General features: G+C 34.1%; 2 protein-coding genes across 2 annotated transcripts; one reads left to right on the top strand and one right to left on the bottom strand.

Moving 5' to 3' along the window:
* Nucleotides 1–6,072: 6,072 nt before the first annotated feature.
* LOC128212043 (beta-1,4-galactosyltransferase 4-like) lies at nucleotides 6,073–18,734 on the top strand. The gene is made up of 2 exons (XM_052917285.1): nucleotides 6,073–7,227; nucleotides 18,112–18,734. The coding sequence occupies exon 1, from the start codon at nucleotides 6,099–6,101 to the stop codon at nucleotides 7,062–7,064; it is 966 nt and encodes a 321-aa protein (XP_052773245.1). The 5' UTR covers nucleotides 6,073–6,098; the 3' UTR covers nucleotides 7,065–7,227; nucleotides 18,112–18,734.
* Nucleotides 18,735–21,486: 2,752 nt separating this feature from the next.
* Nucleotides 21,487–26,799, bottom strand: LOC128211097 (alpha-(1,3)-fucosyltransferase C-like). The gene is made up of 2 exons (XM_052915517.1): nucleotides 26,727–26,799; nucleotides 21,487–24,034 (listed from the first exon to the last, which is right to left on the bottom strand). The coding sequence occupies exons 1-2, from the start codon at nucleotides 26,755–26,757 to the stop codon at nucleotides 22,965–22,967; spliced, it is 1,101 nt and encodes a 366-aa protein (XP_052771477.1). The 5' UTR covers nucleotides 26,758–26,799; the 3' UTR covers nucleotides 21,487–22,964.
* Nucleotides 26,800–27,332: the final 533 nt, after the last annotated feature.

Here is a 27,332-nt window from a genome sequence, read left to right on the forward strand (position 1 = left end):
GTGATACAGTATCTAGAAATAACTCAAATAAAACAAAAGCTAAACCTTATAAGAGGCAATCAAAGAAATCAATATCCTTATTTCAATTATACCTGGGAGGAGCATAGATTTATATCAAGGTCTTTCTGTATTGGCCTGATATAGCAAACTGCCTGTCCTAGAGAACTTTCATCACAAATGTATTTTGTGGTATACCCTCCTGGGGGAATTGGCAATGGCTGCAATGTGCATTTGGAGTTTCCACAAGTTCTTAGTAATTCAAATCCACCACAATTGATAATGGGTGGAAATTCCTCCGCTAGCTTTTGTTTAAACAAATCTGCATCGTATGGTCAATTTCTTCTCACCAACACCTGCCTGAAACAGCAGGGCTTTTTCTTCCCGTGAAGGAACTGTATCCTTTAAAAATATGAAAAAGACTTTTTGTGAATTTTTCTTAAATTTCTTTTTTTGCAGGTAATTTTTGCTTTTCTGACTTACTTTCTTATTCAAATGTTGTCAAAATATGACGATACATTGTACATGTACGCTACAAATATTTCCATACAGGAGAAATAATTTTCACACCAATAACATAAAACAGGAAAACAGGAGTACAAAAGAGAACTGTTCAATGTTTATTTGTTGTCGTTTTTGTAGTGTCCATTAAAAAAGGGAAACACATTAAAATAGTAATAAATTCACAGTGTGAGCCTTGAGTATGGATGAATCATGCAGCATTATCTCGTTTGTGACTTAGATGAGCATAAACTCTTTGGCAACTTAAATAACTTGTTTTATTGAACATCATGGATAAAGTATAAATTATTTCTTCATAACTCCATTGATACCTGGTGAGCGACACAAATTATATGGCACTTCATACATTCTTTGCAGAAAAACAGACACAGAAGTTAAACATTGAACCATACATCAAATGTGATGTGTGGTAAAGAGTATGGCTATATCCAAGTGTATAAGACAAATTATCTGTATACATATCATATACATTGGCTGTCAATATGTTTATATATCTATTTACAATATTTTTTAATTTACCTGCAAACATTTTGACAATAAACAAAATCTATGAGTGTCAATATGTTACTGGTGGCCCTGTTGCATTTCCTCGCCTGCGGGTCCCTCTGTTGTAAGGGGCAAACAGTGCCCTAGTGGCAGCACGAAGCTCTGCAGAGTGGTTTCTGTTGGATTTTGTCGAACCAATAGATGTTGCTGTTGTCACTGATGGAGTTGTTTGTGATTCAGAACAAGTAGTTGATGAATTTTCCGAAACCAAAAGATTTGCTGCCTGGCGCAAAAGCTCTGAAGCCCTTAACTGGTTACTCATTTTTCTGATAAAAAAACATTACTGTAGTTGTTCAGTATGTACATGTATATAACAGCAAACATGGAGGATTTTTATACATGATGTAGGATTTTTATACATAAAAATCTTTGGACAGCCACTATTTCCTAAAGACAAGAAAACATAACCAATCTTGAACACATTTAAATATTAAGGATAAACACTGAACAAGACGAAAACAAGAGAGTTCTGCACATTTATATGATACAGGGCTTTTTCACCAAATTTTGGAAAGAAGCCTAGCCTAATTTTAGCATGTGAAATTCAACAAAATGGGAAATCTTAGCGCAAAATGCACCCAGTGTGCAGTTACTTTTTATTTCAATACTGGAGAAAAAAGGTAATAAGATAAATATGCCCATTTCAGTCTAGAAATCGTTAAAATTTTCTTGGGGGAGTACAAACCAAACCCCCACCACCAGCTAACATTTTAAACATTGATTTTATGAAAGTGGGGTACATGTCAAAAGTTTGCGCCAATAAGTTACGCCCCCTCTAACTCAAAATCCTTGAACCGCCCCATAGGCATACAGGATTTGCAATTACAGAGGGTGACACATAGGGGAACAGCGTGCGCTCCTTCTTAAGAACTACTTTTAATATGAATTATTATGTTGGCAGAGGGATTGGATGCCATCTTTAAACCACTAGTGGCATATTAAAAACAGAATACGTTTAGCTTTAACTGTCTAACGTCTCGTAAACCTGTTACTGTGTTAGCACAGTGGCTTGATGACAGGAGTTCATATTAGTCCATCTAGCCATAATAAATAAGTTCAACTAGCCAAAATTATATTTTAAACATACTTCAACATGTACATTTGTATATCATCAATATAATGCATTGCCATAAACAAAGACCAATTCTTGTTCAAAATTATAACTTCTTTATAACCTAATATTCATAATATAAACAGTGTTCTAATTTGAGAAAATGCAAAGTATATGACGGGTTGATTATTTGACAGGAGAACCCAGGTAAGGCACCGATAAACTATGTAAAAGTGTTGTGTGTTTCTTGATTTACATGTATATATGTGGTTCCTGTCCTTCGGTCGCTTTCGCTAATCGATGAAGGCGAGCGGGGTTCTACGTCATTTTGACAGAAAATGTATGGCGAGTATTTGTGATGATTCGCTATCTGAAGGATTTTCGTCGTTGACTGTTTTTCTCGACAAGGATACTGGTGTTATTATGTACATTTAGGGCCACTGCATATAGGAGCCAGGTATTTTGCTAATAGCTTACAAAGAAGTTATAATTTTGAAAGAGAATTGGTCTTTGTTTACATTTTCGCTGGGCGAGCATTCCTCACTTCATTATACTTACAGTATAGTGTACTTTTGAATTTTGTCAAATATCATTTTATCACTGTTAAAGTTTATGGCAATGCATTATATTGATGATATACATGTTGAATTATGTTTAAAATATAATTTTGGCTAGTTGAACTTATTTATTATGGATAGATGGACTAATATGAACAACTTCAATGAAATCTGTGCATGTCCAATAGATTTATTTGTCTGAGCGATCATTAGTAAAAAAAAAGCCTTTTTAACATTAACTGCCATGTAAGTAGTTTTCTCCCTCGCAAACGTATTTTCGATAAGAGGAGTCAATTTGTTTGTAACTAAAGATTGTGGAATAGATGTATAGAGCGTTGGAAAGTCATAAGTATTAAGTACTGAGACTTTATACCGTCTATTTTCAAAATCATTAACTAAATCTAAAGAATTATTGATAGACCAAAAGAGATTAACTCCAGAATCCTCATAAACTTTACTACAGTATTTTTTCACATGAAACTTTATAGCAGTTAAGCAGGATGTAAATAAAATTGAAACTTGTTTAGTAGAGCAAGAAATATAATGAACAATAAATCGTGATTTATACGGATTTTTATGCATCTTAGGCAACCCTATCTTTTGTTTGAGGAATTTATCTTCAAAAACTAGCAGGCAAATATTCTTTAAAGTATTGCCGTTATATCCACGGTTTAAATAAAATCCAAGCAGTTTATTGAGTCTATCTGCCGAACTACCGGCTGGAAACATTTTATCTTTACGAATTTTCTTTTAAACATCACAATAAAGATCAAGAATGAGCAATACTATTAGCAATTAGCCTTTTTAATAGCACAGGTTAAACGCCAAAGACATAGAACAAAAAAATAAAAATCACAAAAAATGGAAAAACAGCACGAAAGTCCACAAACAACACAGTGCATATATACGATATAAATACTAGGTATGTTTATCAAGGATTGTTAGGTGATGGTAGAAGTAAATTAGTTCCTTTGGGGGGGGATAAAAGCTAGAGTTAATTCTGGGTTTTTCGGAAATGAATAAACCAGTAAGTGGTTTAGTGTTAGGGTTAGGGTTTGATAAGTTTAAATGACATGGTAAGTCATCATCATCATCATCATCATCATCATCATCATCATCATCATCATTACCATCATCATCAGCAGCAGCAGCAGCAGCTTTCGTCAACAGCAACAACAACACCAACAGCGCCAGCTTGAACTTTTATAATTCTGTTTGTATCATCATCACAAGTAGCAGCAACAACATCACTGTTGGCATCATTATCATCATCTTCAACAAAGAAGTCATTTCTTGATATTTTTCAATGTTTGTATTTCTCATCATTATCATCATCAGCAACAGTAAAACCACAACGGCCAACATCATAATAATCTTCAACATCATTTTTTTCAAATAAAATATCACGATCAGATATCCTTTTTGTTCAGAGTTTAAACAATAAGAAATACAAAACAATCAACAATTGACATACCTTTTAGTCTTCTTATCCGACAAAATATTAATTCGTTTCACGTCACATTAAACATACGAAACCTATCATTAAATTTAGCACGCCATCACTTCTTCACATTTACTGAGATAATGAAAACGATGTTGTGCTTTCACATTCATGACGTCATGACTCAGTCGACCAATTATATCATCGCAGCCGCCATATTTTTTCACATGACAAGGGTTAAGGTGTGATAGTAGTAATACCCTACTATCACACTCTAACCCTTGTCCTAACCCTCATCCTTAATTGCAGATGATGTTTATGTTAATGTCATTGTTAACAGATTTTTTTTCCGCCTAACCCCTTCCTAGTCGCAATCCTCACCCTTCAACACTAGCAAAGAAAAAATGTAAACATTGTTCTTGCGCGTGCCGGCGGTCGTCGGATGATGTACGTTGTGATTTTTAACATATTTAAAATGGAAGTTTATACCTAATCAATTTAAAACAAAGAGAAGTAATAAGGACGATGCGTTTTGCGTGTTTGTTTCATTTAACAACATGTCTGTCAGGTTAGTACTTATGTGAACAACTACAGAAACAAGCTCAGAAGCCATAAGTTTAAACATGAACCCCGTTTAATGGCACAGGGTCAACGCCAAAGACATACAACACAAAAATTAAAAAAAATCAAACACGAATGTTGAGCATACTTCTACTTAAAAACCATATTGATCACGATCGACATAGGGTCTATAGAGTTATAGTCGTTTAATATTTATGACATAATCCTGACCCAAATCCTCAAATGACTCTATATCTATGAATCGGCTGGGTCGTTATTTATAGTCGAGGTACCGATATAAAGGCTTCGTAAAGTCGTTAAGGAAACTGCCATGTTTGCCAATAATCGAGTCTGTCTCCGGTTCTTAACTCGAGCCCGAGCTTGCGGGTTGGGCAGTTTGGGGCGAAACCCAAAAATAACCGGCTATGCACAAGTCCGTCAATATTTATTTATTGGTATGTTGACCTACTACATCTGCACAGCCACGGGAGATTTGTCCGCTCCAAGTGTCCCTGATTTTCAATCAACAATGGTGTCAGGGCCGATGACTGTCCAGTAAACCTTACAAACAGTGAAAACTCGCCAGTACTACATCTATCGATCTTATCGCACAACGGGCTGCAGAGAAAATTCAGAAATCTCAAAACATAAAGACAACCACTGACAACCCACCCTTCTTGTTCACTTAAAACGGATCGAACTTGTCGCAAATCGTATTTGGGACTTGTGTTCAGCGTGAAAAATAACCCTTCAAAACAATTTTATAAGTAGTTCTGTTTTCCCGAATATCTACGCTACACGTGAAGGATTTTAGAGTAATATTTTGGGAAATGTGTTTCGTTTATAATCAAATAATTTTCATACCGTATACAGTCGTATATATTTTGACGCGTAAATCACTTATTCAAAAACTATTGTTGTGCGTTTTGTTATTTGTTTTAGATATATAGGCTTCGAGGACAATAATAGAATTGAATTCAGCCAAGCTGGACCAGGCAGCTCATTAACATAGAAAGCGTGCACACAAAAACGTTGCAATGATACCTCGATCGCCCGGATCAGCTCAGCGACTGCAGAGATGTAGCCGCTCAATGTTTATTCCCAACCCAAACCCTGATTTGTAAGGTGGATTGAAAGGAGTTCATTCATTCCAACAAACTACAAGAAAGGCATTTTGAATTTTGACCAGCTCTTAATCGTTGGGTTAGCTTGTTAACTCTGTATTTTGATATATAAGAAAAGTATATGACTCTTCAATTACAATTGAAAAACAGGTTTGATCATTATGAGTTTACAAAAAGTAATATTTAACTTTAATCTCTGTAATTTGATATTCAAGAAAAGTATATGATTCTACAATTACAATTGAAAAACTGGTTTGATCATAATGAATTTACGAAAAGTTTTAGTTAACTTTATTGTGATGATATTTGCTCTTACAATAATATTTACAGCAAAAGTGAATTACTTTATGGGATTGCTTCTTCCAATTCCAAAAGGAATTTGTAATGAAAAACATAATGAAAGCAGGAGTTTGGGTATTTGTAACGTATCAAACTATGTCTTCAGTGACGCAACAGGTATTCAAAATATTAATTCATCATGTTTCAATGCATCAAATGATATCAACGGAGTTTTACCAGGTGGAATTTATGAACCGGATGCTTGCATTTCATCTCAAACAGTTGCCATCATTGTGCCATATAGGGACAGACCGGAACATTTGAAGATATTTTTAAAGGCAATACATAGCTTTCTTAAAAAGCAAAATATCAGTTACGGAATTTACGTGTTAGAACTTGCGTTACCAACAACTTTCAATAGAGGCCTACTCCTGAACATTGGATATTTAGTGGCAAAGTCTGAGAAACCGTATGACTGCTTCATCTTTCATGATGTCGATCTTATTCCAACTAACGAACGTAACATGTATTTATGCAATGAAAATGCACTACACATGTCAACATTTAACACGAAATTCTTCAAAAATAAGAAAAATGCAATGCCTTACGCTGACTACATAGGAGGAGTGCTTGCTCTTACCGATGACCAGTTTCGAAAGGTTAATGGGTTTTCGAACCTTTATTTCGGATGGGGAGGAGAGGATGATGATATGTTTACAAGATTAAAAATTAACAGTGTTGTTTTAACTCATGTGGATCCAGAAATAGGTCAGTATTATGCATTGCCGCATTCGAAAGATCCTGGAAATCCGATAAATCCTAAACGTTTTACGCTGCTAAAGAAAGCAAAACAGCGAATGGCAATTGACGGATTATCAGCAGTTGGAAATTTGTATACAATACAAAAAAAGGAATATAGATTATTGTATACATGGTTAAATGTAGTTTGCAACCAAACTGATCTAATAAAAAGATACAATGTTTAATTTCCAAAATTATTCACCAACCTAATAAAATGTGATTTTTTACTAACCGGAAAACGTGTTCTGCAATAAAAATGTTGATGTATTTGAATATATTAAATGATTGCCTTGACACTTTTTGGCAGAATAATGGAAACCTGTTTCCGCCTGGCTAGCGTGGTCACTCGTGAGTTTGATTTCTTTTTTTTTTTTTTTTGTTTCGTTGGCATGGATATTTATGCGAAAAGCTACAGAAACAAGCTCAGTAGCAAAACGTTTAAACATAAACCCGGTTTAATGGCACTGGGTAAACGCCAAAGACATAGAACATAAAATCACGAACAAGAAACATGGAAGAATAGCACAAACTCCACACGCAGCACAGTGCATACATACTTTATAAAAAACACTAGGTACGTTTATCAAGGTTTGTTAGGTACCGCCTTGGAACGGTCAGTAAAATGTAAAGCCATGAACAATATCATAGTTCGACTTTTATTAACCTTGACCCTTTAATAAGACCATTTTCCTGTTTTGTCAATTTGTCAAAACTTAGTTGTGCCATGAGAAACAAAATATGACTGTATGATGATCACAAAAAAGCAAAAAAAAAACACTATAAATAAAAACTAAATAACAAGGGATGGAAACCGGATACCAAATCGGCATCCGGATATTCGTATCAAGTATTCGAATACTGTCCGGATACTCGTATCAAATTGTTTTCATGATAAGTAAATTTCCTATTATATGTCACCCACCTTCTGTAATTTGACATATTTCTCCACTTAATTTATAATTCGTCATATGGCAATTTCACTTTTTCATTCATTCTTCCTCAGTCTTAATAATTTATAATGTTATAATCAAAGCTAAACAACTCATTTTACGTCATAAAACTCATGATGAATACCACATAAACACCTCGCGAATTTGATAGTCACTTCGGCCGAGGTGGTTGCTTGGTTACTGCCACGTGCTTTCGAGGTTGTTATTTATCAGCAGGTTTCATGTTAAATGACGCTTTGATTATTTGATAGTCGATTGTAATTTTATTTCATAACATTGTTTGATTTAATGCAATACCTACAATTTCTGCTATGTTTTGTTATGACTTTGAACGCGTAGTCGGTGGACTGCACACGGGTTGTTTTTTCATGTGATTTCTAAGATTTGAAGTTCCACCACAATATACCAGTTTAACCTTACACAGTTGACACACAACACTTTTATCATCCTCAGATTTTGTAAAATACTTCCAAACACTTGAAGTCAATGTTGGAGGCATATTTCCGTAGTCGTGATACAGGAATAACGATTAATAATTCAAAACACAATTACAAGATGCAAAATGATGGAAATTTGATTGAAAATAAAAAGATAAACAAATTTGTTTTTGTATGTATTGTTCAGATAGCAATAATTTCTTCATGCATATTCATCAAAAAAACGATTGGTCATTAATAGCTTTGATTGCACGACCCTTAACTTGTGATTGGACGATCAATTCCTACGGATTAATGATCAATCCATTTAATATCAACTAGTGCCAATTAGTGTCAATTAAGCACATCTGAAATCATAAAACAACACTTGTCATTGTAAACAAGGTCATAGAACTTTACAAGGTGCTGCACAAGGACACAATATCACGCCTTGTGCAAACACCCAATAAGCAGACGATTTGTGACACATACCCGCTTCGCGACAGACACTGTTGATCACCTGAAATATTTCATCTGAAAAGTTTTATAACAATTGCTATGTCTCTGCTAAGCTATTTCATTGAAATTTGAATTCTTAACGAATATTCGAATACCCATTTTGGTATCCGAATACTTGCGTTATATCCGAATATCCGGATACTCGGATATTCGTTTCCATCCCTATAAATAACTAATACAGCAGTAAACCAAGCAATTTTCAAGATATATTGATTGTGCTGCCAAAAATCATGTTTGCCGAAACATTTCACTTTTGAAGGTAGCTATGTTTGCCTTGCTCCTAAAAAGGGTTTAATGATAAGACCAGTGGGCTTGTGAAGTTGTCCCTGTATATTTTTATTGCATTATTGCAGTAATTGTTACTGGTCTATTCCTTATATAGGAATATAGGTGGACAATTTGAATTTGCTCCTTTTACTATTCACATTTTGATGTCTAAAGTGTAAATTAAGATTTGCTCCGATGTATTGTTCATGTATTGTTGTATTGTTCACATTAAAAAAATAACTTGACTTGACACCTTTTGAGGCAATCGCAACAAATATACACTTATTGATTATGTGTTATGCTGACTTCCTAAATGTAATGGAAACACTGCAAGTATAATGCCAGGGCTTTTATAATACTCACAGTCCGACTATCTGACCCATACCCAAAGCAAAATATATGATATTTCTTCAGAAAAAAATCCAAATGAAAAGCTTCCTTATCACTTCTTATGAAAGTATTTTTACCTGTACCGGTTCATTCAACATTCTTATGAATGATGTCATGTAAAGTTTTGGGTATTATTGAATTCAGAAGAAATCATTGATTTCACAACATTCAGAGATATATCTATCAATGCTCTTTTAGCACGTTTTTCAAACACAATCGGTAAACTGCGGACTTAAGCAACACATGTTTCGAAAATCTGATTGTTCTTCAGATAGAAATAATTTATTTTAGGATAAATACAAAATAAATAGTAAGCATATTAACGTTCGATATCACTACAATTTCAAGTAGACCTTGGGTCGAATTCAGTACAACCACTTTCACTCACACTCAGTGAGTTAATTCTCTGCAATTACATAACGATTCAAATATGTTCGAGTGAAAGGTTTATCCGTATTTAAAGGCGTGAGTGAGACTCAAGTGTTTTCGAGTGAGTAAGACATTTGTGAGTGCTCGGTTAGGCCACTTGAACAGTCCTCGAGGACTGGTAATGAATTCAAATTGAATAAGTTTGAGAATTAAATGTTAATGACAAGAGGAAAATATGGAACGGAGGAAATCCGCGTTCCTAGACAATATTTAACAGATCAGGATACTCCATTGAATGACATCAATAACGTGGACTTTTATTAAAAAATCTGGTCTCAAAAGGTAGTGCCAACCAAACATTTGTTTTGATACGTGCTGATCTTGAGCGCCAAGCAAACAGGGTTGGTGCATTTGCTCCCTGGACGCAATGTTTGGCAGCTTGGAGGTTCTACGCCAGTTTTATTTTAAAGCGTGGTTGGAGATTTGAAATGTATTTCCCAGCATCTCAACGTGCTGACGTCGTACAATTCCTGACAGGCGATGTCCGTCTAGAAACCGAGAGAAGTTTTAAAGACCTTAAAGGCATAGCAGGCATTGCTGGCTGTATCGACTGCACGCACATCAAAATTAAGACTGTTGTTAAACAATTATATATTAACTACCATGCAAGTTTATCATTACATATTTTGTGATGATGATGATGATGATGATGATGATGATGATGATGATGATGATGATGATGATGATGATGATGATGATATTATTATTATTATTATTATTATTATTATTATTATTATTATTATTATTATTATTATTATTATTATTATTATTCATATTCATTTTGCATTAGTTATTTTTACACTCCAGAATTTCTTTTTTCTTATTAACTAATTTCTTTAAAAGGTTTATTTCAGTTTGAGAAAAATATATTGTCGATTAATTGACGTCACTTCTAAAAATAAGGTACACACACATCTCAAATAAACATATTCTTACATTTTATACTGTTTATATTCTCACAACTTAACAGATAACCCGATATGATCATGCATATATTCATGTATTTCTACTGTATTGGTCACTTGATAAAGTGGAGTGTTAGTGAGGTATGTGAATACAAACATATCACTTGAGTGTCACTCTCCTTGATCCACTGAAGTGATCACTTGAGTGTCCCTTACATGAATGTGGTTGGAGTGTGAGGTAGGTTGGTTGTTCTGAATTCGGCCCATAGTGATATGTAAACTTCGATTTTATGAAATAGATTACATCCGAGGACATCGGTGACTAGACATAAAATTCGCAAAAAGAAAACAAATAACTTACAAGCAATATAATAATGTGTTAATTGATAACAAATATGTTGCTGTGAACTTATGTTTTAATATTCAGTGGGAAAATCAGGAATGTCCTTTGCCAAACAAATCAAAACTCGCAAACATATAAACATAGTTAGGTGCTTGATAGAGGACGGATAGTAGTTTGGTATCCTTTTAATTATTCACATTCTGGGGAAAAGGGTGAATTCCGCTGACATATTACCGTGGGGATATTTATACATTTAACTATTTATTTTGACCGTAATAGCGCAGACACTTATCTCATTGTTCAGTCAAAAGTGATTTTCGAAAGGTATTTAGTACAACATGTTGGTAAGCAACAATTCCTTGCGTAACAAGTTAGTTTTGTTAAAATATTAGTTAACTGTTGAACATGAACGACTTTATGAAGATAATCTTTATCAAGACAAACCTTATGATTCACATCTATAATTTGAAAATATATTATTTGGTGGTGATCAAAGTCCTCATGCTTAAATGTCTTGGACCTTATCTTATATACCATGTTTGTGATTTTGTTAAGCAATTAACCCAAAAAAACTAGCAAAAATGACTATTTTACAAAACCTGGCTTCCATATGTCCTTAAATGTATTACCAACTCAATTTCACTGGCGGTTGATACTGGTATTACAGACATTCTTATCACAGGGGATTTTAACCTAGATATAAATAAACCCTTAACCCGTCAAAAGATTGACTCTATATGTCAACAGTTCAACTTGACCCAAGTAATACGAGACCCTACTCACTTCACCGAGTCCTCTGAGTCTCTCATTGACCTATTTCTTGTCTCTTCAAAAGATATTGTCCTCGACTGTGGAGTAGGTGAACCATTCCTCGAACAGTTAGTACGGTATCATTGTCCAGTTTATTTCGTTCTTCGATTCGATAAAACTGTCGGTTCATCATTCAAACGTAAGGTTTGGAAATTCGATCAAGGTGATTATGTAAAACTAAGGAACCTTATCTCTAACTTTGACTGGATGTCTTGTGTGCACACAGATATCAACATATATACCGATAATTTCACTAACCACTTCATGGCTATGTGCGAGACCTGCATACCTACAAAGACTGTTGTAATTCGCAATAAAGACCCCCCTTGGTTTCATAATGAAATCCGAAAATCTCTTCGACAAAGACGGCGCGCTTATAGAAAGGCAAAACGTGTAAATTCCAAACACCAATGGTGTATATACAATCACATACGAAATCGTGTTACCAACCTTGTTCGATCTGCCAAGCAGTCACATTATGAAAAACTACCTACACGACTCTAGGAAAAAAACATTCCCACCTCCGACTTTTGGAAAACCATAAAGAACTTCGCTTTACCAACAATTTCATCTAAAGAAATCCCACCACTTAGCAATAATGGCATCATCTACGAATCAGATACAGACAAAGCGAACCTACTTAACATTTTCTTTCAATCTCAGACTCAATTAAATATACCATACAGGCCACTTCCTTCCTCAATTGATACTGATAATCCAAAACTACAAGACTTTGTTATTTCACTTCAAGACGTAATTGATTCAATAATGGTTCTTAAAACAGGCAAAGCAACTGGACCTGACTTTATAAATAGCTTTGTGCTGAGGGAGGTAGCAATTAAAATTTCTTACCCATTTCGTGACCTTTTTAATACCTCACTTCGGCTTGGTAAAGTACCATGTAAGTCGAAGCTAGCTCATGTCCGTGCTATTTATAAGAAGTCTGGCCCCCAAGATGTTGGAAATTATCGTCCTATTTCCCTATTAAGTGTTATAAGTAAGGTTCTTGAAAGAATTTTGCATAAGTATATGTTCAATTTCTTGCGTCAAAACGACTATCTAACACCATTTCAATCTGGTTTTGTTCCTAAAGACACCACTGTAAACCAGCTTGTATCGATCTATCATTCTTTTTGCCTCGCTCTAGATGAAGGTAATGAAGTAAGAGCAGTATTTTGTGATATTTCGAAAGCTTTTGATCGAGTATGGCATGACGGTCTAAACCATAAACTTCGTGAGAGTGGCATTACCGGTTCTTTATTGTTATGGCTTTGTGATTATCTCAGCGAACGTAAACAACGTGTTGTTCTTTCTGGTTATATGTCTGATACGGTTACAATATCAGCTGGAGTCCCTCAAGGCTCCATTCTTGGGCCTCTGCTCTTTCTTATCTACATTAATGACATTGTCTGCGATATACAATCACATATACGGTTATTCGCAGATGATACAACCTTGTACTTAATAGTCGAAGACCCCGTGCTTGCCGCGCAGCAACTTACTGAAGACCTAGAAAAAAAACATATGTGGGCTGACAGATGGCTTGTTACATTTAATCCTGCGAAAACCAAATCGCTACTTTTCACTAGGAAATCTAATAGGCAAGTGCACCCTTCAATATTCATGAATAATACCCAACTATCCGAAGTTACAACTCATAATCACTTGGGCGTCACTCTTTCTAGCACATGCTTCTGGCACGATCATATTCAATCCATCAAACAGAAGGCTTGGCAGCGAATTTACTTCATGCGATCATTCAAATACGTTCTTGATCGTAAATCGCTTGAGGTTCTGTATTTCACATTTATTAGGCCTTTGTTGGAATATGCCGATGTTGTCTGGAATAATCTGACTCAAGCTGATGAGCATGACTTAGAAAAAGTACAACATGAGACGGCCAGAATTATATCGGGTGCAACTCGACTAGTATCTCTAACCAATCATTATGTTGAAACTGTAATCAAACCACTCAAAGAAAGGCGACGTAAACATAAACTTATCCTATTTTACAAGATGGTTCATTCCCTTGCACCAGCATATCTAACTTCACTAATTCCAACAAGAGTTGGCGATACTACCTCGTATAACCTTCGAAATGCAGATAACCTTCGGAACATTTCATGCAAAACACAGTTGTTGACGAGTTCATTTCTGCCATCAACTATATCCGCATGGAACGCGTCCAAAGAAATCATCTGATTTTTCAGTTATCCACCGTTGGGCAATTGTCTCTTCAGCTGTTACTCTTTGGGTCGAATGAAGCCTCATATCAAAAGAACAAACTTATCTTTGATAGCGTCCAGAACTAAATACGCCAATCTAAACGTTTTTGAGTACACATTATAACAAACCTTATCCCAATCCCGATCTGACCAGTGCCTGTACCACCTCTCTCGTTCAGCTTCCTTTTATTCTATCGTTATCTTTTCCTCCTTCTAACTAAATGATTTCAGACTAAAACTTGTTTTACATACCATAGTTTACACAATATGACTATAAGATTATATTTATTCGAGTCACCGCAACTTGCACACTAGCCTAACCAGCGTAAATGACCTACAGAAGCGAGACATAGTATAAGCCTGAAGGCTTTCTTCTCAATTCTGTTTACACTATTGTTTTGTGCATAATCAACATATTCGTTGTGTATTTGCATTACATATTTGGTCTTTGTTAACGTTGATTATGCTCAAATTTGTTAAATTAAACTAATTGTAAATATTATATCGAAATAAATATTGTTTAAACCAAAACCTGGCTTCCAAGCAAGTTTTATGCGCTTTTAATAACATTGTAAGCCATGTACTTCTTACAAATATTAAAATTCACCCTTTAAGGTTACCCTCTCTACATAAATAAATGACTATGTACATCAATGACATTGCTTAATAGATGCTTGGTTAAATAAGCACAATTTATCTCTTCAGCACTGGTAAGGTTTATACTGACGGCATGACCATGACCATCAACGCCTGGCGTTATGTTTGCGATCCTTCCGAGTGACCAATACGCTCGAAGAAGATCATGGTAAACATACAGGACAGCAACTAAAAAACAATTGTCCCAATTTTCCTTGAACTATTTCTTACCGCTTTCCAACATTAACAAAACCTCTTTAAGCCATCAATTATACAATGAAAAATACAGGGACAAGCCCAGTAGTCGACAAATAAAGAATACAACCTGTTTAGGAGAACAAGGCAAGGGGCCACACTACAATGCTCTATAACACAATCGTATTAACATCACATACTGATCGAGATAACTAATGTAATCTACCCTATAAAAGTATTAACTCATGTATATAATCTACATGTTCATCTAACAACTGCGCAACAAAACAATCTATCATGCCGTGAACCAATTTAAAGCTATTTAATGTAATTATTATGTTCATGGAAAAGTAATAATAACTGCCCCTATCGTTTTGGACCAAAAACATCTTTAAAAAATACAGTGAACAAAATAACTTCAGCAATCTACCATAAAACTGACTAGTACTACAAACAAAAATGAGTATGACAACTATAATGAAATTGTAAAAAAAAATGAATATGTTAAGGAACAATTCATGGAGTGAGAGTGATGTGTTTTGGTTATGATATGTTTTTCTCACCGGTAGTGTAAAACTTGGATTTAAAAGTGTATAATAATGTTAATAACTTACAAATTTAAACCAGAAGAACAAGGAAGGACAGGAGTAAACAATGGACATATTTTAAATATAAAATAATTAATTATACTTTGCGACATTTACTTTCTCTTTCGTGCATTCGGATTTACATATCTACTTTCAATTTTTAATTTGGTAGCTTATGTTTGGCAAAAACGTATTTTTGTGATACTTTGCTCACTATGGACTGTAGAACTTCGGCCAAGATTTGTCAGAGAGTAACGAATGCCATAACTTTTATAATGTTAATGTTAGGAGCAGCCATTTTAAATTATTTGGATGATTTGGCAGGAGTTGAAAAACCATTGAAGCTTTTTTTGCATATAACACTCTCTGTGTGTTGTAGGAAAAATGTGGTTTGGAAGAATCACAGAAGAAAAGTTGTCCCCCTTCAGAAGAAATGACTTTCTTATATGTGTTATTCAACAGTAAAGATTTGACAATTAGCATTACGGTAGAAAGGTTAAAAGAAATTAAATCGTTATTTAAATGTTGGATAGTAAAGGATTATGCTAGTCGTAGAGAAGTGCATGTGTTGTTAGGAAAACTGAATTTCATTGGAGCTTGTGTTAAGCAAAGTCGAGTGATGGTGAACCGAATTTTGAATTGGTTAAGGGAATTTTATGGGAGTACTGATAATAAAGATTTAGTCCTTTTGATTCCCTTACAAGTACGCAAAGATCGGCATTGGTGGGATACATTTTTACCATTATACAATGGTGTTTCGATGATGTCAACTGAAAGGTGGTCCGAACCTGATCATATATTTAGTGTTGATAGTTGTTTGGTTGGTTGTGACGGATTTTGGAGAGGGAAGTTTGTTCATGCTCCTTTTCCAAAGTTTATATTAAAAATGAAATTGCATATCAGTGCATTGGAAATGTTGACATTGGTGGTGTGTCTACATTTATGGACTAAGAATTTTAAACATTTAAGAATTAAAGTTTTGTGTGACAATATGGCAGTTTGTATTGCATTGAACTCTGGCAAGGCTAAATGCCACTTTCTACAAGATTGTTAAAAGGAGATATGTTTTATTGCATCAGTGAATGAATTTGAGATGAAAGCGCAGCATTTATCTTCTAGTGAAAATAGGATAGCTGATTATTTGTCTAGATGGGTGTCGGATGAATTGAGTTTTAAGCAATTTGCGGAATTGGCAAGAGGAGAACAATTAAAAGAAAACGTGGTAGTTGATGAAGATTTCAAATTTAAAAATGATTGGTAGGTTTCAACTTGTATGTTAAGGGGTAAAATATGCCTGACGCTGGCTTTTGTTTCTTTGTTTGCAGAAGTTGAATTGAAGAAGTTAAGGTCAGACTTGAAAAAGTCAAACAGAAAGGCTTATGCTGAAGGTTCAAGGAAAAATTTGAAAATTCAGTTTGTTGTTTTGTACATATTTTGGTTTTATTTGATTGCCAGTGTCAACAGAAACATTACAGTTTTTGAGTAGAAGCTTTTAATATGTGGACTCCATAATAAATTATATAAGTGGTGTTAAATCAATGCATCTCTTGCTAGGTTTTGAGGTAAATCGCATTAATATGTATCTGTTGAATTTATCATTAAAAGGTTTAACAAGGGACAAATAACATTTAGTTAAAAAGGCTGAACCAATAACACCAGCGATTCTCGTTAAGATTTTTGAAATTTTAAATATAGAAGATATAGATGATAATGTATTTTGGTGTTAATGTGTGTTTGCCGTTTTTCTGTTAGCACGAAAATTAAATTTGGTTCCTACAAGTAGAAAGGATTTGAAAGATCCAACAATTTTATTATCAAGAGATGTAGTGATTACTCAGTATGGGTTACTAGTACATTTTAAATGGTCAAAGACAATACAATACGGTCAGAGGGTTCTAGTTATTCCCCTAATTGGTATGCCAAAGTCATGTTTATGTCCTGTTAGGGCCTATAAAAACATGATAGGGAATATTGATAGAAATTCAGAAAATCCTTTGTTTTTATATGGTTAGGGGCCCTTGTTTTATAATTATTTCAAAACATATTAAAGGAAAAAAATAAATTGATAGGTTAAAGTCCAGAGAGATTTTCTACGCATTCGTTTAGGCGTGGAATGGCCACTCAGGCATTTCGTTTAGGGTTGTCCGCCGACATCATTCAGCTCCTATTGGACTGGCGTTCAGATGCATACAAATCTTATTTGGAATATTCAATTTATGATAAAATTAGAATAGGATCATTAATCGCACTTAAAATAGATGGTTCTGAAGAAATTTAAGAGTGAGTATTAATGTGTTCTACTGAATTTTTTTTATCCTTTGTCCTAACCGAAAGGGTGTTTTGTTTTCAGTAGGATGGTTACACCCACTGGACAAGATTTGGTATTCGTAAGCCAGTAAAGATTTCAGTGAACATGTTTGTTCGTACTGCTTAATTATATTATTAAGTGTGTTATAGTTAAAATTACAAAGATCAGCATACACCAGTGTGTTATATTGATTGTATTTTAAGTTATCTATGATGTACTTGTATTTTAAAATTGAATGTGATTTTTTTTCAGATATTCGTTGCGGTATTATTGTTGGGGATTCGATAATAAAGCATTTATCTCCGATTGAGGGAGTACAGCTCCATCCTTTTCCTGGTACAACTATTTCGAGGCTGACACAGCAAATTACGAGTTGCTTAGGTGGGGCTTCCTTTAGTTTTGTTTTGGTTCATGTTGGCACTAATAATGTGGCCAAAGGAGACAGTGTATCTTTTATGGGTAGCGCATTTGCGGATTTGGTTTGTGCTGTTCGTAAACAACAGACAAATATTCGTGTGATCATATCAGCAGTACTCCCTCGGCCTGTCGATGATGCGTCTACAAAGAGAGTTATTGTTAGTTTAAACTCATATTTGATAAAGACCATGGCTAAGGATTTGAACTTTTTATTTATTAAATCGAATAGACCCTTTTGTTATCAAGGGGAAATCAAACGTTATTTATATGCTTGAATGGGGGTTTACATTTGAATTTCAAGAGGTACAAGACGTTTGAGAGAAAACAATTCTACGTGTGACTTCTAACTTGTGAAAAAAGGGAAATAATTAAAGAGGGAATTGTGGTCATGGTCTTTCTGTGATTCAATGTTTATTATTTAATTATTTTATCTTTTTTGGTTCTTTTTGAAATTTAAATTGAACTTCACTTGGTATTTTCATTATTTATTGGTAAAGTAAAACAAAGATTATAATTGATATTTTTGGATTACAGGGGTTTTCAGTTTATATAAGATAAATATAGTTGATACAGCATGATAAATTCTGCATCTTGCATGTGTATTTGTTGATGTCAATATGTGTGTTACCTTTGTGTTACGAAGATTTATCTTGTCTGTTGTTTTGTTTTGTGTGTTGCCTTCGGTGGGCTTGGGTTAGCGAATTTATACATTATGTGTTAAGTTATTTCTTTGAAATGAGAATTATTTGTATTTCAAATTATGTCATGACGGAATAAGCTCTATAAACTTGACTGTCATTCGGCGTTGTTCTTATTCTAAGTAAGGGTTTTTTCTTTAATAATAAGCTATATAAAAAGCTGAGGATAATTAGATAGTAAATATTAAGATTAATGTACCGGCTTCAAAAACAGTGCTCAATAAAAGTGAATGTGTAACCGGGGTATATAAGTATAACGGGTGTCAGTCCGTTGATATACTTTATTTCGAATCACACACAGAAAAAGCCTGGAAAACATAATGAAAGCTCTAAATATATATTCCAGCCTCAATATTAAAATACACAAATGAATACTTTCACCAAGTAATATAAATACACAGTACCTGGTCAATACAAATGAAATTAAATACAGCAACGGATGAATATAATACCCTGTTCTCCCCCGCAAGTGAAAGTTCGTCCTCGAATTAAAAAAACAAAACAATAATAATAGAAACGATTTATGCAAAAATATTAATCAGACAAATTTAAGGTAATTCCATGTTTATCACAAACCCACCAACAATATTATTAAAGTTGTCTCCCTTAAATCGTATAAAAAATATTACAATGTAAAATGTGTAACAATGTGAATAATATATGCATGCGCACATATCTGAGTTGCAAAACAAGAAACTATCTCTAAACTTCATTGAAAGCAATTACAAGTTCAGAAAACTAAACGTATACGCTCAAAAAAATAAAATATGAGCACTGAAATAAAATCAATAATCCGGTCGTACAATATACTGCCTATCTGCATCTAAATTCTCTGAAACAAAAGAAGTAGCATTAGATGAAACACCCCTGACTATGCCGTTCACAGTAAAGCTTTCGTGCATCCCAACCTCTATGGCGCGCTTGTTTGTAGACCGCACCGTATACGGTTCACACACCAGGGAGTCAAACGCTAACTTCCAAGCATCAGGAGTAGCACATCTGCTTTCCGAATTTACAAATGACTTGCACCGCCGTATTACATTGGTGCCTATCACCACAGGACTCGAGTTGCCATCAGGTACAACTAAAACAGGTACATCAATGCTAAAATCAGATAAAAACGAAACAGTAATACAAGTTTCAATGTACCCGAGAACCTGCAATGAAGAACCATGAGCAATATTCACTTTCAAATTCAAATTATTCACATAAAGTAGTGGTGACTTGTCAGACATCGAATTACAAAATGACAAAGAACAAAGCGTCACCATACTACCTGAATCCACTAATGCTGATTTGTTGTGTCCATGAAAAACTATTTCACTGTCGTTTGAACGACCTACCAGGCGTTGATGTAGTGTAGATTTGTTAGAAATCGGCGCAGTATCAGACAACGCAGACGCTTTCCGGTTAGCATTCACTCTTTGCCGCCACCGGTTGGCAAACACGGGAGCGGCTTGTAGTTTGGGTAACCGTTGTAGTTTCTTTGACCGGGAGTCTGTTGTTGCTCTTGATTGTACTGTTGTTGCTGTTGGGGATTGGGGCTGCAGTTGTTGTCGTTGTTGTTGTTGTTTTTGGGGATAATACTGTCGTTGTGGTTGTTGGTTTCGCTGCTGTTGTGGATAATACTGTTGTTGTTGTTGTTGGTGCTGATGGAACAAACCTCTTCCAACCCAACAACCTCGCCCACGTCCACGCCCACGTGATGTCTTTTCTGGTGGTGCATGGTTGCTAGAGGCGGAAGCATTCTTTCGGGTACCTGACTCCATCTGACGGAAACACGTCACCAACTTAGAATACAATGTATCCATTCGTCTGCTCATCGCGTCTATCCGCTATCTATCGAGAATTTGGCGTCTACGGCATTGTGCTGCACTGACTTCCGGCCCCGTGATAGTCCGTGTTGACCGCTGCTGATAAGGCTCCCAGCTCACCCTCCACCTGACGGAGTTCCATCAACAGCTGGTGATAGTCGCGTATGGTGTCATACTTGTGTCGTGTACTGGACTTCAGACGCTCGGCGTGTAAACCAGTCCACAACTTGTGACGCAGGAGGTCGTTCCGTGCAGAAAGTGGAATGTCGCCCTCGTCTCTGATCGTCTGCAACAAAATTTCAAGACGACAAGCATACGAAGTCAAATGTTCACCAACAACTTGAGAAGAATTGAAAACTTTAGTAAGCACATCTTCTTCAGTAGAAGCATTTGAAAACAAAGCATCTATTTTACATAAAACTTCTTGTATCGTGTTTCAATGTACGAGTAGGCAGTCGTCGGGGTTGTGTCGCGATCACTTCCTCCAACTCCGGTCCGTCTGACTTCTTTGGCGTAACATGAAAGTGGTACATCATAACCTTTACCATATCCTCAACAGAAATGTTGGCTTCAGCCATCACTATTAATACACCAAAAAAAGCAGGCATACACACAAATAACGATCAAAGTTAAAAGTTCTATGCCACCACTACGTAAAGAAATATATTTGCAAATATTTTGGATATCAACAAATAAGGCACATTAAAACTAACCTAAAAAAATGAATTTATTGTAATCAGTAATACGTGTTCACATTACGCTTTTGTGCAATTGTTATGAAAACAACGAATAACACTGCAAATAACTCATATTTATATATGATAGAACTAGTTGTCTGAACTATGTGGCAATAAGTACAATAAACTGGTGTTTCCGTAAAACACGAAACACAAATAATGTAAACCTCACTCGTTAAAAGAATAATCAAATGCAACCAAAATACTAACAAAATTCCTCACAGGTTTTCTACTTTGAAAGAGAAATTAATCAATATCAATAAAATATTACAATTACAAATTGTAAACACAGCTTATAGCGGAAACCTATTCAACCGTCACGAATAATAAACGACAGGTATTAAGTTTACTGTTGTATGAATGATATGAAATCTACGCACGTGCAGTATTGTATCCTAGAAACAGATCAGACGAAAATATTGCTAGCAGACGGCAAATTCAATCACCTCTACTTATCAAACAACTAAACCGTGTACTATTTGATTACACGTATGCAACTTTATGCAATATTGTTGTACAAAGAGAAAAAAACTCACTAAAATATCTGTTTGAGCGACTTGTCGAATATGTTTGAATTTTTTTTATATATATTAATACCCCAGTCGAACAAAATCCTAGGAATATTGTATTTAATTAAATACTTATTGATTAATTAATGTAAAGGGTACCAATTTTTTCAATGATATGGTAAATGAAATACGAGCGCAAGCAAGCAGCACGCTAACAGATTGTATAAACATTAACACACAATATTCACACACATATGGATCAAACAACCTGCAATATGAATTAAATCTATAATAGTATTCCGAAATCGTGCAAGTTAACGGTTATGAGAGTAATTGGAAAGTCGACCTGGAAGATAAAGAAGTACGATTCAGAAATTACATTAAGAATACGCAGAAAATGTATTATGCAAATGAATAAACACTGAAAATATTATCTAAATCTCAATGCATACACGCTATAGAATAAGAATGGTGATCATGTCATGTAATATGCATTTTCATTAGACGACGGAAATATCCCAGGCTGTCGTTCTTTTCCGTCAGCTGTGTATTGACAAACAGTACTAGCGCAAGTGTCCCGATAATGCAGGTGGCCCTTTAAAGCAGGTGACCGTTCAACCAGGTTTGAATGTACTAGCAACAAATAAACACAGTACATAGAAACAGAGCTATAATATGTGACACTTTACACTAAATACCTAAGATGAACATGATATTCGATTCGAATGTTCTTGTCATTATTCACACAAATATAGTTCAGTTGGCAAATACATGTTGTTTTCTTTTCCGGACGTTTTCATTGTAGACGTTTGAGTGATTTAGATTCCGCTTAACTATTTCATGCTGGAATAGTGAGGGAATATATGTACCTTTGAGTATATCGTGACCTGTTTGATCAGAGAAATACTTGTCATCTTAGTTACACATGCTCTAGACATCACCTGGTTTGATGCACTCTCCAAGTTCCTTTTCTATGTCAACAATGATCTTTCTTTCGAGATAGGGATCATTCAATTTCCGGCAAATATCACATATTGACTGCTTATATTGCTCTTTCAAATCGTCCAAAGCTTGAAACCTATCTTTGTGTATTAAATAACTGGAATATAGGGTTTCATTTTCCGACACTTTAATCATATAATGAACTAAATCGTTCGTGTTTCTGAAGTCATTGGTGTTGATGAACGACCTTATTGGCAAAGTTCTGGTATAATTTGCTTTTCCACGAACCACATTGATAATGTCATTGTTGTAGTTTGCAAACAGCTTTTCCGTTATATAATCATCACAAAAAGCATTTTCAAACGCTAAATAAAATTTGTAATCATTGTTTAGTAAAGTAGGGAATTTACTTCTTGAAACCTTTAAAGGGCCACATTTTCCAAATATGTCGATATTCTTATTTTGCAAACACGTACGCATGTTTTCCACAAATTTGTCTCTTAAACTGTGTGCATTGCAATGACTGACGGCCCAAGCTGCAAATTTCTTTTTACGTTGAAATATCATTGAGTAGTTTTTTGACAGCGGCTTTAATCTTTCTGATACTCTTCCATACGGCATATATATATCTGCAGAAGGTCTATAGTTCCATGTCCAATTGAACATATTTGTCCAATGTTTATTTCTATATTCTCTGTTCCATGAGTTCGCCACATTTGTTTCTAATGAAAAAGCTATCCATATTTGATTTTGGTTTCTCTTTATGTTTTCTACGGGTGGTTTTGAGCCAATGTGTCCATTCGCTAACGAAAACACCACAACAGAACTTTCATAAAAAAAGCTTCTGTCCGTTGTCAAACTGCAGTTACCGCATTTTCTTGGAAATGATTCAAGCCATGTTGGCTTATTCCACCACAGAAGTATATGTGTATAATTTGTATTGTTCAATACCACGTGTACCTCTTCTATTGCAATACTGACCTGATTGGTGTATTTGAAAATCTTGACCATGTATGCATAGTAGCTGATACCTATTGCACAGCAGATAAAAAGAACACCTGTCAAATATAATATAAAGATATGAATAACACAAGATTATATTTTTATTATTAATAGTCTTTTTACTAAGATTCCGAGTTACAAGGATATTCGATACTACATTTAAAGAATAAAAATGAGGATCCTGTTGAAAATGTCAACGCTTAAATCGTCAAATCTTAAATCAACCCTCGTTTTTGTATTATATTTTAAATTATATACAAATAGTTCTAGCTGCTAAGGTTTCCTTTATAATATCAATCTAAGTTTCGAGCTTTATTATTTTTGTCTGATATTTGTTCTGGGTAGCTGTATAAAGATTGGGTTTTTCGCATAAACATTGACATAGATTTTGGACCTATCAAATGATGAACATTAAATCTTAAATTAACACTCACCGATACTCATTTTATTGTTTATATTCAGAACGCACCACTATCCAAAATAAATAGAATACAAAAATATTGAATTAATAGCTAAAACTAAAGGGTAGTTTTTAAAAACAACATTTTTTTCAAAAGTATCCCTTTTTGTTTGAACACAAAATTTAATATTATATGTTTATTTCATCACGTATTTTAACCTAAAATGAAACTTGTTTGTTTTATGATGTATCTGCATGATTACTATTGTCTTGTCTTATATATTGTAATCGATCGGGGATTTGCAATCGTATACAAATTTGTAGTAAAAATGTGTTGTGAGTTAATAACCAGTCGGAACACTTCGGTCTTAAGGATTTTTTATTCTAAAAAATGAGTGTTTTTTTACTACATTAAGTGATATTTTATATTATATTAATGCAACGATTTTCCATGTTAAGCATGATACCACAAATATTATTGTATGCTTTCCTGTGAGTTATAGAGATTAATCAGTGAAATGAAAATGATATTTCCCTGTTAAAACATTTTGATATTTTTAACTGTTTTGAAATTTGAGGCCGGTCTAACTTCCAAATCAAAAGTCGGGGCGCACAGGGCCGGGACACAATTTCATCGACCCAATGTCGGAAATATCGTAACGTTCGCATATAAATTGGCGCTCTTTCTGAGGATAAAAATGGGATATTATTTAAACTAATTTATTAACCACAACATCAAGTTTAGTATGTATTATGTCATTTGGTTTCAACCATATTACGATTGCTATAATTGTCTTTCAATAAATCGTTTTTATTTACGCGAAAAACGTTCATATGAAATGTCAATAGAAATATTCAACACCAATCTAAAACTTTTATCATTAAGATGCTTCCATCTGTAATTGATAATTCTTTATTCCTAGTTTATTGAAGTATCTTTTAGACACTTAAAGTGTTTTTAACTTATTGTACCATGTTGGAGAGTGTTTTCGTTGTTTTTTGTTAAAAAAAGCTAATATATAATATAAGCTAATTTAGCAAATGTTTCTTTTTGTCATCGCATATTGTTTCTAAGTGGGCTGAACTTATCCGTGCACTAACTAACATGCGGATAAATGATATGCAATGACACAATATTTCAAAACAATTGCTTCAACAGCAATGCTCCTTCTGGGCTTTGCACTGGTGTTAATATATTATAACTGAGGTATAGAGTGCAGGGACTAATCGAATCATTTATTGCTGACTTTCTTGCAAAAGTTGAATTTGTATTTTTCGATTGACATAACTTAATCAGTGTTTATTCTAAATTGAAATTAACAAAAACATATGGAAAATTGTTTTATTATCTTATATCATGCTTTTGAAAACAAAGAGTGTGAAATGAATTAAGGTACTATCCGATATTATTTCATGAGAAATTAGGAAGTCGATGTGTGTTGTAATAATTTGTGCGTTATACGTATATATATATATATATATTAAAGAAACAACATCAAAGAAAGCACAATTTTTACTTTCTTATTGTACAGCGCACAAAACCAGTTAAGCTGTAAAGAAAATGATTTTTTGGTTTAAAAACTAAGATATTTTATTTGCTTTGGCATTGCAAACTACTAATTGTAAACTATTTTTGCATAAGGCCTGTCGACGACTTTTGCCTATGTTTATAAAAAATACTTTTGAATGTTATTTTACTGTCAGTACCTTAAAGCACAATGCTGATAGCAATCTGAAATTGGCTCAACATATAGTGAAGTCTTTGTATGCAATATACTTATCAATGTCATATGGATGTATGGGTTGAGAAATTCTTATTCGGATCTCGTATAATGTTTTTCTAAACAGTAATATCAACTGTTATAATTCAAAACATTTGCTGACATTAATTGTTAAACAACTAATAAAACAAAGACTTTGCTTCTTTATTCAACATGAACACTTGCATTGTGTATAATGGTATATATAGTCACGCTTTATTTTCTGTAGATCGTAACAAATAAACTTTTTATTTTTTTATTTCTGTGTAAGCTGAGACATTCTACAGAATCTTTTTGCGTAAAATTAACAAAGAGAAAATTGAAAAATGGTCGATCGTCATTGGCCCACACATAAATGCAAAAACCAAATAAAGGGGATAAATTACTGACTGAAATATATAAAGCAAAATATTCAATCTACGTAAAAAGAATGAACAGAAAATTAAAGAAAAATCGATGGTTATTTGACAAAATTGGTAATTATTTGTGGTTTATGTTGTAAAGTTACATAAGTTAACATAAGTTTAATTGAACAGTTAATGTTTATTAACTTTCAACGCCTTTACAGAAAGAACAAGCAACACTTACATTGAGTTGTCCTGAGTTTCTCATCAAACATTTTTTACAGTATTAATAAGTTCTCTCAAATTTCTTTTTTTTCAAAAACTAGTTAAGAAATGGCTCATAATTACAAATGATATCCAATTGCAACTTAACAACTTTTCTTATCGGTCAGGGTTAGGGTTTCAAATTTCAAAATACGTGAAAAAGTATGTCGTATAACATTGAACGTTATTCACGAAAATTACAAAAATATACCGCAGTATATTACATGGGTAAGCTTCACCATTATTCATACAAAATCAACCGAGTAATTACCCCTTCTGTACCATACTGTTTGCTTCAACTTTGCACCAATTCGAAATCAAAACTGCTGTTGAAATTATTCAACTTATACTTTATTGCATCCCTTTTCAGAATTTCATTTGACTCATTTTTTAAGTAAAATTTATGCAAGAATGTACATATCTGTAACATAAGCTTATAGACCTAATCATAAAGGTGATGTACAGTGTATTTCGTTCAAGTAAATTCAATCTTGCCGCTTTGTTTCTTTTTGCGAATATCAATGCTTAATAAAAACGCCACCCTAAATCTTTTCTTGTTATTGATCAGTAGCATATCCTCCTAAAC

The sequence above is a fragment of the Mya arenaria genome, chromosome 12 (genome assembly GCF_026914265.1).
Source record: "Mya arenaria isolate MELC-2E11 chromosome 12, ASM2691426v1".
Classification (NCBI taxonomy): domain Eukaryota; kingdom Metazoa; phylum Mollusca; class Bivalvia; order Myida; family Myidae; genus Mya; species Mya arenaria.

Bases quoted from the DNA above. Each gene is read 5' to 3' on its own strand.
- LOC128212043 (XM_052917285.1), top strand. From the start codon at position 6,099: ATGATATTTGCTCTTACAATAATATTTACAGCAAAAGTGAATTACTTT.
- LOC128211097 (XM_052915517.1), bottom strand. From the start codon at position 26,757: ATGTTTGATGAGAAACTCAGGACAACTCAAT. The intron at 24,035-26,726 runs GTAAGTGTTGCT...TATATTTGACAG, and splicing joins GAAACTCAGGACAACTCAAT to GTGTTCTTTTTATCTGCTGT.